Below are 12,264 nucleotides of genomic sequence, written 5' to 3'. Positions count from 1 at the left end.
ACATAATTTAGTGTTAGGAAAGGTCTTTGTCAGTTTTTGTCTTAATGTCTGTTAACCCACTATTCTGCTGTAGATTTTGTATTTATCTTCACATTATTCCACTACCTGCTAGTTGGAGGTCTAATTGTGTTTATACGCTGCATGACTTTTCATTCTAGACATTGTTAACCCTTTTTAGAAAAAGGTCATGTAATGTTTTCTATTGCTAATTGTATGATTGCAAGGGGTTACACTATAAGGTCATGAGTTCATAATTTTACAAATATGATTACCATGGGAACATGTTTTAAGACACAATTTAGGCGAGGGTTATGGAAAGCCATCAAGATAAAAAGGATGCTGGCCAGCTCCTCTCAAATACACTTTGCTTTATAGTTTACCTGAAATAACCTCAGAAACCTCAGACAAACTGTTCAATTTAGATAGATTTGACACTTGCACTGGGCCGCACCTCACTATGTGAGCATTCCCTCAGTTGGAAGGTTTGATCAAATCATAAATCAAAAGCATCATTAAGATCTCACTGAAAGTACGACTTTTGTCTTCGACTTTAAAAAAAAAAGTTCTTCAAGAAAGAAAGCAAGAAAGTCAGTATCCACCTCAGCTGCAGTGTATTGCCGTGACATTTTGTGATCACTCACTGAATATCAAGATTCTTGCTGTAAGCCTGCTGAAAGCAAAACTCCTCCGTGAAATAAGTGCTTCTACAATATGACTTCAGATTCTTTCTCCTCTGCCAAGTTTGATTTTGTTGAGAGGTTTTTGCTGTGGGTTTAAAACACAATGGAGATCATGAGGCTATTATTAGACTAGTGTCACATTAATACTATGTCTTCATGGATTGAGTCATGGTTTATTTTTACCTCCTGGAAATTCCTGAAGTAAAGGGAAAACCCAGGTACACATGTTTCTCCTCATCTCCCTTTATAAAAGGAGAATATTGCTGTTTTTCATTGTGTCCCACTTCTCTCCAATTGGATAAATTTTAAGAGGAAGATCTTGAGTGCTTTTGTGTGTAGACGAGTTTGCTCCGAATACTTTATCCCATCTAGGACCTATATCAGAGCATACAACTTTGTTTGTGCTGTAGTGTCTCTTCATCAGTGGGCACAGCACATCCCGTGTGTGTGTGTGTGTGTGTGTGTGTGTGTGTGTGTGTGTGTGTGTGTGTGTGTGTGTGTGTGTGTGTGTGTGTGTGTGTGTGTGTGTGTGTGTTAAGATAAAGTAGAGCAGTAGTTAGGTAGAGGCAGTGGGTAAGGTTGTCTCCAGAGTGCTGCTGATGATAATTACTGTAGAGAGAGTGTCTCCTGGGACTGGAGGCCAGCTGCTTGCTTGCTTGCATGCATGCCGAGCTGCCACACTGCCATCCACCACTTCAGGGCAGACATGCAGCACTCAGATTATTCTTCTCCTGTCTTGTCCTGACTGCAGCAAGATCATGATGTGACTTTCTGATAGCATTAAGGAGGACTAGGAGTGACTGAAACCGTAACTGTCATGATTAGTATGCGGAGGATTTTGAATGCGTGTTATACAGGAGGGACGTCTTCATGATGTCTTTCTTCTTAAGGTTGCAGTTTAATCTGTAGAGTTGTTCTGGTGGAGTTGTTTGAAACAAATGTTTCTATTTGTGTCATCCTGTTCCTGTATTCATGTTCCTCAACATGGTGAGATGGGAGACTCCTTGATAATATCTTATACTGTCGTCAGTTTGTTTTGCCAGTTTTGTTTAGTCTTTATTTAATCTTGGCTTCTGAGAAGTCCAGTTTAGTCTTTAACTCTAGGATGGCAAAACGCTGCAGTTACTACAGTACCCAGAAACCTCAGCCATAATTGCTACAGACGAAGTCAGTTTAGATTTGATTAGTCAATTAAATTAGATTAGATAAGAGCTATAGCATATTCAGAATGGATGGTTATTGCACAACATTACATTTAAATTGATAAACTGACCGAGAGTCTCAAAGTATTTGGGCCAGAATCTTTTGTGTGTTATTGGGATTCTACAAAGTGTAATTTTTTAGCTTCAGATCACCTTTTAGATGCACACAAAACAGAATTAGGTTTGTAAAGTCGACTTTTTACAATCCAACCAAGACTATTTTGATCATAGTATTTAGTATGTTGTTTCCATAAACCTTCAAACACAGTTGTAGATTGTTTTATCGATGAATGTTCTTATATTGTCTTTTAAAGCGATAGTTCACCAAAATATGAAAATGCACTCATTATCCATCTTTATAAGCAATCTTTAGAGTTATAATCTCATTCTATAAATAATGTGAAAATATCTCACAGATCACAGTATGTTGGCAGGTAAAGCAACAAGTTGCTTGTTGTTTTGGTGTTCACTTCTGCCTGGTGTTGAACCAGATGTGCTTACATTTAGCTTCTGTTTTAGCATAGCTTGACTTTGAAATGACAGGTGTAAAAATCAAGCCTCACTTCATCTTTTAAATTTGGATTTCAAATAGTCAAGAATACTTGCACATCAAAAAGTCTTGAACATCATAAGAGTATTAAACAATGTAATAAAATAACAACTGTTGTTCTTCATGGCTCATTAAGGATGTGAGTTTCTGGCTTCAGGCTGCCATCAGAGCATAATAAAGAAACTCATAAGAGTAAACGATTCACACATTGAGAAAAGAAAGTTGATTAATGCAAGTAATCATGTCTTCAAATAATGGCAGCCAAGTCAAACTGATTTCTTGACTTAGATTTGGTAAATCGGTGGCAAAACCCCTATATATATATATAAAAATATATATAAAAATAATGAATGTGCAGTTTCACCAAGTGCCATTTCATGCACTTTGGTCAAATAAAAAACTCAATAATAAACCAACTACATGCCTCAAAATGCTGGCTATAATTATTGATTCTGAAGTTATTGTAGTGTATTAAAGATCCTCAAGAAGAAAAGGCAATTTGTTTCTGATTACTTTTTTATCCAGCATCCCAATGCTTTCACATTGCAGTCTTTACCTGCCAGCCTAGTGTTGACGACACTTTGCTTCAGTAAGTTAGTTTGGTAGCTCAGTTGTCACCTGTGTGGAAAATTGTGTTCAGCTTCAGTACTCACAACGTAAATTACAAATAATAAATAAAAAAATACAATGGAAATGTAAAAACATTCAAATCTGTCAATATGAAAGCATTTAGGGTTGAATTATAATAATTCATTGTAGAATATAGAGGACCAGGGTTTTGCCATCACCATCAAGATTACTATTTAAATATGGCACATACACATTATTCGGCTTGTCATTTCCTATCTCTGCAGGTAAATTCTCAAAGTGTCTGTGCAAGGAGGGAACGAGTACTACACATTATCTGAACATCATTTTTTTATGTATAGTATGAATTACTTGCTCAGTCAATTTATTTTTACATATAGTTATATACTAATGTATAGAAAGTGCAGTGTAGAGTTGTGAGAGCGACAGACTCTGCAGCCCTCCATTAATCAGGCCTTAGCCATGTTGGGTAAAAGGCATCTGAAAACCCACTTGGAGTTTACCAAGAGGCATTTAAAGGACTCTGACAGCCAGGGGGGAAATATTCTCGAGACTGATGAGACAAAAAACCCTTTGGGAAGAACTCCAAGCACCATGTCTGGTGAACATCAAGTAATGCTCACCACCTGGCTAACGCCATCCTTATGGTGAAGCATGGTGGTGGCAGTATCATGCTACAGGGGGGACAGGGAGAGGGATCAGAATTGAGAAAAGGATGAATGTATTTTGTAAATGTTTGATTAGAGTTTTTGATTTTGAATAAATCTGCAAAAATAGTGTATATTAATTGCAGAAAAAAGGGCACAAAGTGAAGGTGCCTGAATACTTATGAAAGTGACTATATTGCAATGGCCAAGTAGAAGTCCATCTTTGATAAGGATTATCTATGTGTCTGGTACATACTAAAAAGTGCCCTAGGTTCCTTTCCACTCCCTGGTGTTTTGCCTCAGGTAACTGTCAGTGCCTGGAGGGACACCTCCAGCCCCACTTGACTTCCCCAGTAAGCAGCAGCTGTTATTTTGGGAAGTCTGCATAGCTCCTTTCTACCCTTATCTCCACTCCTTCTTTATTTGGTTGACAGAAGAGCCATTTCATTCTGATAATGTATTTTCATTGGATTATGAGGTTTTGGAAGGTTAACAGCAGATTGTCATGGTTTTGCTTATCTTAAATGGTGAGTCTTTGGCAGGAATTGAGATTTGAATATTCTTGTCCTTTTAGACCAAGAAGGCTTCAGGTCACATTATTGTCATCTACTAGTGATTTTATAATATTTTCCATTTTTAAGTGTTTCTGTATGCATATTTGTCATATGACTCGTGTATTACAACATTCTTCCTTTAAGAGGTAGTCATTGTTTCCCATGGTTTCATTCTTGGGACATGGTAAAGTTGGTAAAAATGGTTCAACTTCTAATGAAACTGATTTCATGTGATCAGACATACCAGATTTACCAAACTCAGTTTTTATATCATGTTGATATTTCCATTAAATCCGACAGTCCAGCAATTAAAAATAAAGCCAAGGGGCAGTGGCAATTTCACAAGCAAAAGCTTGAACCAATACAGTTTAGATCACAATGCTGATATAACCACCATTTTCTCCCTATCAAGTAATGTTACATGGTGAATGCACTTGTATAGCCTCTTTTTACCTTTGTGGTTTACAAAGGGTCTTACAATTTTTGCCTCTCATTCACCAAGGCCAGGGTTTTAACCACCAAACCTGCATTGAGTGGACAACCTGCCACCCGAGCAACATCTACCTCAAGGTCCATCATCTGATTGCAGTTCAAACTTGTCCTTATTTTGATGTGTTTTGGGATCTTTGGATTCAAACTTTTATCTGAATGGTTAGCTCTGTTAGTTAATGTGTCTCAGTGTGATCTGCTGGTACCTCCTGTTGAAAAGATGTTTAGCCTGGTCCTGTGACAGGCTCTCATCTGGCATTTTCTTTAGTCAGATGTAGACCAAAAGGAGGACTGACAGATGGAGACATGCACCCTGGCAGCAATGCACATCCTCCCAAGGCGAACAGTTTGAATGGCAAGGGAAGTGGATGTTTATAGAGTGGAGGCCCTGCAGGTACCTGACAGCAGTCAAATGAGTCCACAAAACAGAGGAAACCTGCTCTGCAGCTTGGCTTGTTAAGGTTGTATGATAGGTTCTGCTGAAATGGACATGTGGGAATAAAGGACTGGAAAAAGAGTGAATTGTCTAAGTCTTGGACACAAGCAAAGTTTGACTCAAAGATAGAAACATATAGACAGATCCATGTTGTCCAAATTCATTTGACTTTTCAGAAATTATTTCCAGTTTTTCCTGAATTTGTTTTCCAGATACATTTTTTGTTATTAGTGTTGCTTTTCAGATCCTATTGCAGTTCTGCAGTTAAGATAGTGCCCTGGCTTTGAACCAAGTCTGCTGCAAGTGAGTCACATCATCATCATCAATATTGGCTGTTATAGAATGTCATGGAGGATAGATAGCACCACGCGTACACATACAGACCACTATAAGTGAAACGCATGAATGGTAGGGTATCACAGACGACACTGCACAGGTGACCCACAGATGCCCCTCATTACTGCATTCAGTTATGCGAGACAAGAGGCCAATGTGGATCAGTATGTACTGTTCCCCTAGAAAACAGGCAATTTTGGCTCCGTAGAAGTCTCCTGACAGGCTCTCACAGGAGTTGGAGTGGAAAGGCTTGCTAATACAGTGTGTGGTGGCACAGAGAAGGTTGGTTTTGGCACGAATTCTGGATCTGTGGTTTTGTTTTCTGTTGAGGCACGTTGACAGTTGTGTTTAGTTTTAGATTAGAACTTGGCTTTCCTCCATATAGCGACCATGTCTACCTAATTAATTACTAATAACGACTTAGGGTTAGTTGGGGTCGCATTTTAATCCCTCCATTATATAATGGTTGAATAAATTCACTACCATGCAAACCCTCCACCTTTGTGTTCCTATTCTTTCCCCCTCATGAATGATGGAGTGACTGACGTCTTAAAAAAGTATAGAGTGGGCTTGTCGTGCCCCATGCACCACTGAATCAAATTGCAGCTTAAAGTTGCACACACAGTTTTTTACTGTTTCTTACTTTATTAGCAGTCTTCATTCAATGTTTGATTTGCTTGCTCAGCTCTAATGTCTTTGGACATTTTGAATCCATCCTTCATTAGTCCGTCATCTATGCAGTGGTTTTATATATATGTTGGCACACATGCTGACATGTATATGCACTTTATATGCACACATTCAAACGCTTTAAGACTTATCTTGTGCTATCTCAATTATGTTTCGGTCACGTGGTCAACAATTTTATCATAATGATAATAATAATCTTTTTTTTTTTTAAAGTAACACTGCTTTGCTCTAGAGGGAAAGTTAAAGAAATCTGAAACTTAATTGTGGGTTTAAACTTGTCCTTATGGGCAGTAAAATATAAACTGGCAGCTATACTTCATGTAAACAATAAAAACTCTTGTCAGGGTTGATCAGCTGTGAGTAAGAGAGTCTTTAGACCATTCCTCTGTAGCTCTCCTCTGAATGAAGCTGTTAGAAGTCAAGTTACCCAACATTAAACCTGTTTACTCTTAAACATTCAGAACGTGCTCTGAATGCTGAATGCTGCAGGTTTATAGATTTTTTTTTTTTAGTTCCCTTAAACTAAAAGTCTTTGTTTAATAATTGTACTTTAGTGTTCACCCGTCCAAACGAGACAGGACATTTTCTTAGGTGTAAAATTCACAGCTATGAGTAAACACAATGAAGAGTTTTCATAGTTATTTAGCTACTCTGGATACCTCTTTAAGTAAATATATCTCGAATTACAATGAGATTTGTGGCCATATTGAAAATGGTGCTTTCAGCTGTAACTTTTCATCAAACCCAGCCTCTTAGCCGGCTGTTTGAGTGAAATAAATCCACTCACGACTGCCATAATTCTCATCAGTCAGTTTACAAGGACCCAGATTCAATTTCAAGGTGTAGTGAGCTGCTTGATCCTTTTGCCATATTATGGCTGTGTGTTTGTCCCTGCTGTCAAGCACAGAAGCAACCTGGAGCAGCTGCTACTTCTTTTAAAAACTGGTGATGATTGTTAGGAGCAGAGTATCGACTGTGCAGACTTAAGCTGAGTTGGTGAGATGGAGTGTTTGATTTTTCTGTATTGATGTTGTATTGAAATTGTTTTACTAACAATATTCTGGTAGTATATATATAATGGTGAAAAACGCAAACTAAAACATCTTAAAAGTATCACAAGATGTCATTATTCTCTAAACTATAATATGCACATGCCTATTGTCTTGTGTAGCCTTAACAGTGGATAACTTAACTTAAGTCACTTTAATTTGACTTAGTCAGCAACAATGCATTGCAGTCCTGATGTTATTATGTTAGTTTAATCCTCAGTGGGTGAGGAAATACACACACCGAGGCATCATTTACATGCTGAGCCATAATTTACCCCGCAATCCTTGTTTTCACTTTACTTTAATGGCCTTTCTCTTCTTAATGACTCCCCGAAGATTTTTTCTGTGAAATCATCTGCATGCATGCACACACATCCATGCACGTAGTGTGTGCCGGTGCGGAGGGATTCTAGCTCTACCACAGACCGTGTCTCTCTGTCACATTAAAAAGCCAATTTCTTTTTAATAGCAACAACAGCTGGAGCTGATGGGCCCTGTGTCTGCTGATGGAGCAGACAGCTCCTGAGTTTGTCCTGCAGCCAGGGTTCGAATTACAGGGGAGCTCGGCTAGGTTTATGTAGTAAACTGAACTCATCACTGATCTGGTGCATGCTATTTGAATGGACTTGATTTGAATGTTTTCATGCAGTATTTTGGGCGGTTTATATTTAAGTCAGAATGTCAAAACAGAAACAAGGTTCTCTCTGATAATTTGGATTCACCAAAAAATCAAAGATAACAACAGCGAGTGACAGTGCACTTTTACAGCTAGCCCGGCGAGTCCTGCTGGCAGCGACAGCTCTGCTGCGGAGGAACATGCTTCAGCAGCACCAGACACCACCACCGCAACCTACAGCAGCGAACCTGGGTCTGAACCTGGTGATGGATCAATGCCTTTAAATTGAACAAGGAAGCAATGGAGTGATTGGAAAAGCAGGAATACCTGCTACCAAAAATCTAAAGTTAGGATGTACAGTATATGCTTGAAATGCCCGAAAGGGCAACCGGAATACCCCTGTACTGGAAGAATGGATGAATGGAGATGTTGGTAGTGGGTCACAGAATAACCTACGGAATTGTATTTACAAACATTGAGATAGTGTGGCCCACATAAGGAAATGCCCATTTAATGCAGGAAATGTCTGTCTTTCAGATCTGCCTATATGGTGCAAAGGAAAAATATCCTACAGAAATCTCACTGCTGTACTGTCCCTACAAAGACTTAATGGTGCTTTCACAGGGTTAGCCCGTGCCCTTTAAAATAAGATACACGCTCGTACACCTACAGAGACTAAATTGGAGTATGGGATGATCTTACCTGGAATACAGTCAAGCCGGAAACTGCAAGGGCCCAATAGTTAAAGGGGCATTACCTAATGCAGAGCTGAGTTTTTGTGTTTCACCCAAGTTTAACTTTTATTTATTTTTGTATGTTTTTTTTCCGTCTGTCTTTATTTTCTTTAAAGATCAAGCCTGCACTGTAAATGTTGCTGAACGAGGAAATAAGTTGCAACTGAAAAGAATATATACACTTGGACTGCAGAACTGGGTTTGTCTCACTGTTTGTGCCATAACCGCTTGGGCAAACCTTACAGGTGCAAATGTGGGAAATTTGCACGAATCAAACCATACTTGGGCTGAAATAATTAGGTGAAATGAGAGCTACATTTTTCTGGCATCGCACATTAGTATTACTATTATCAAGAGCACAGTTCATAGGCTGGCATACCTGATAATTCACATGTGGTGGAAAGGAAAAGGTGGACGATCCTTTTTTGGTATTGTTGAGCTTTCAGAAGGCACAGATGCTGAATCAATTTACAAGAATTTGCATATGTTTCAACATTCACCAAACCATTGACATCTTGACAGCAATGACAACCAGCGGAGAAAAATCAATGCAAAAGCAGAATAGCGCATATCGGCTGGCCTGTTCAAAGAATATCCTGTTTCCAGTTCAATCAGTCTATAATCTACACTGTATTGGGAAAGCTATTGTTTCAGCACCATGGACAGCTGCAGTGCTGTTTGTTGTGTGCCGCCTGAGCAGAGGCCACTTAGTTCGGTGTTTGTTTTTCGTGGTCTTAAAAATAACTTTCGGCTCTAATTCCTTTTTCTATTGTTTTGTTGCTATACCCAGACAGAAGTGTAACGTCAGGAAAGTGACAGTCAACGACAGAGACGGACGGAGGGAAAGAGAGAGGGAGCTGCAAGCCACAGACAGCTGTTTTATTTCGTTGTAGTAAAAAACAAGTTGGCTGAATAATGTTAAGCATTTTTTTGTTCAAATGTTGTCTTGTTCTTGAAGGGGAGTAAATTGTGTATTGTGCTTTTGTGATTTTGTTTTCGCTTGCTCTGATTATGCAATTAAATGTATTCCTTGATTGTTATGTTGCTGTTAGTTAACCTGTTGACTGTATTAACTGCCTGTAGTAGTAGTAGTAGTAAGTACTGGACTTGTGCGCACCAGAAAATAGGGCTCCCCCTAGAACCCTGCCTGCAGCTCAGTTTGGGCTGCTTGTCTCATTCCAGGATAATTAGAGGGACTAAGCTTGTAGTGTAGGGTAGGCAAGCAGGAGGGAAGAAGAGAAAGGATGAGTTCTGCCCACTCCCAGGCAGGTGTTGGACATGTTTCAGTGTATAATGTAAAACAGCTCAGAAGAGAGCGCACAGGCTTGGGAAGATGTTGAGCTGAAGAGGAAACATTTGTTGTCATTAGGCATGATGGATTCCTCAATATGGGTGCTTCATTGCTCTGTCTTCACTCTTTCTTCAAAGTCAAGCTTATTCATTCTGCTCTGCCACCCTCCCTCCCCTCCTCTCCAGAGCACCTGGTTGAATCCCAGGAGATGGCTGAATCTGCAAGAGTACCAGAGCAAGAAGTTGATGCAAGAGAGTGGCGTTGCTGTCCAGCGCTTCTATGTGGCCGACACAGCTTCTGAGGCCCTGGAGGCTGCCAAGAGACTCAGTGAGTAGGACGAACACACTCACACACACGCTCAAACACACAAACACAGCTATGCAGTTCATCTTTCTCTGGAGAGAAAGAAGCCGTCTTCCTTGATAGGACTGCAAATTGCTTAATACTGTTACTTATGTACTAATACTAAAATTATACCTTTCTTTGACATGTCGCAGAATATTTACCTTCAGAAAACACATGGTTTCTCTTTAATCCTTTTAGTTCATCTAACACAACCAGCCAAAATTGTAAAACAGAAATGTTTGATGTTGCAACATCAGCAGCCAAGGCCTATGTGAAAAAAAATAACATTTTAAAAGAGTATAATTTAAATGAGCAAATAATCATATCAAAGAATGCAGAAGACTCAACAGAGCGTTTTGATTCAGATTTTGGGTCCTTCACAGTTTTCAACACTTGGTGCGGTGTCAATGCCGTGCCCTATTTCTTACCATAATAGGTAAGCCCTGAGGTTGAGATTAACTATGTGACAAATAAACTGATGTGTCTGCGTTTGAGCGGTAGTGTCTGTTTTGGGCCCAGTCACATCCCTTTTACTTCAAACTATTTTAAAATGACATGATCTGACATTGCAATTACTACAAACGGTCTCCTGATTTTTTTGGCGCTCTGCTTTGCCATATGCTTGTTGAAATACATAGGAAATGATCAGTTTGTACCTTTTTAAACATGTGGCCACAATGTTTCCTCACTGCACAAGTTTTCTCGTGTTGCGGATTTAAACATTAGTGGATTCTGTATTATTGTAGTGCTGGTAATGAGTTGAATTTTGGGATTTGTAAACCGTGATTTGGATGTAATTGCTGTGTAATTGTACTGATGCACACTGCGAAACCTTGACAGTCCTATTTTGTGCAGCATTGATCTTCGGCCCTGCCACAGGGCGTGCAAATGGCTGTGGTTAATCAGGTCTGAAGTTTTATCAAGTTTAATCGCATCTTCATGTGTTTGCTTATGTGTGGAAGCCTGTGTTTTTTTAGCTTAGTGCCTGTGCCTGCTCAGTTTTTCATCATGTCGCTCATCCGCGCTAATTTGTTTCACAACCTCTCGTGTTCAGTTTCTCACGCTTTGCATGTTCTTTTTTGTTTTAATTCATTTATTTTTAATCCTCAGTTACAATTCAGTTTTTGCCGCCAGACACTCGCTCAAAGCCATGTCAGGAAGTGACTGGAACTCCAATATTATTCGTGTAGCACAAATCTTCACAAATGCATTTTGCGTGCATGAAAAAAGATGATTTCACACGCATTTTTATGCACCCACGCATAGCTTTGTCTTCCATTACCTGCCGTCCCTGTTCTTCTCTCTTGGCACACACCAAACTCCCTAACACATACAGTGTATATTTCCACCCATAGCTTTATATTTTATTCAGTGTCCTCTCCAACTATAGCAGCAATTTTCAGATAATGTATCCAGGTTCGTTGTCAAACAGTGAGATGCCACTCTTACTGCCGCCTTTGGGTTCCAGTGCCTGGGGCGCTGCTTTCAGTGGCCCTGGTTAAGATGCAGAGAAAGATAAACTGAATAGAACGAAGAGGATATAGATTTTCATGACAGTACCTATCTTGCTTGGAACAGGAAGAAATGGAGAAACAGAAAACTCAGGACTGAGGAGTTAGAAGGGATTAGACCGTTTAATAAAACCAAGGCTAGAATCAAGGGTTGAGTTACTTAAAACTCGTCAGTTTCTTCCCACGTCAGTAGTGGCATCTGGCTCTACAGTATTTTAGGACATTTCCATGTTGAAATGCAAAATACGTGCAGAGGGAAAGCAGCCTGATGTCTAAAAGTGATTTATCCAGATTGTCCACAGAATTAGGCTTGTTTGCATGACTGCTGTTTTGAAATATTTGTATTATTCCCTTCAACCAATATCACTCTTTAGTTTGCACTTTGTTGCTTTACAGAAATGGACGAGACACGTGTTAAAAAGCCCAGCATCTGGTTTTGATTAGTGACAGTGCATTCAGGGTAACTAGACTGTGGCCGTGACACTCATATCATGAGAGTTAGTAAATTCCCACCTCAATTGGAAACACGTGCCAAAGTGCCCTTAG

General features: G+C 39.4%; 1 protein-coding gene across 1 annotated transcript in view; it reads left to right on the top strand.

The window, feature by feature from the left end:
* suclg2 (succinate-CoA ligase GDP-forming subunit beta) overlaps positions 1-12,264 on the top strand; it is an 86,466-nt gene that overhangs the window by 11,387 nt on the left and 62,815 nt on the right. Inside the window, exon 2 of the mRNA XM_035151829.2 lies at positions 10,048-10,189. Coding sequence (XP_035007720.1) covers positions 10,048-10,189 — 142 coding nt within the window. The remainder of the gene's footprint in view (positions 1-10,047; positions 10,190-12,264) is intronic.

Source organism: Hippoglossus stenolepis, chromosome 3 (genome assembly GCF_022539355.2).
Source record: "Hippoglossus stenolepis isolate QCI-W04-F060 chromosome 3, HSTE1.2, whole genome shotgun sequence".
NCBI lineage: Eukaryota > Metazoa > Chordata > Actinopteri > Pleuronectiformes > Pleuronectidae > Hippoglossus > Hippoglossus stenolepis.
The sequence above is the reverse complement of the archived record's forward strand: the minus strand, read 5'-3'. Positions and strand labels throughout refer to the sequence as shown.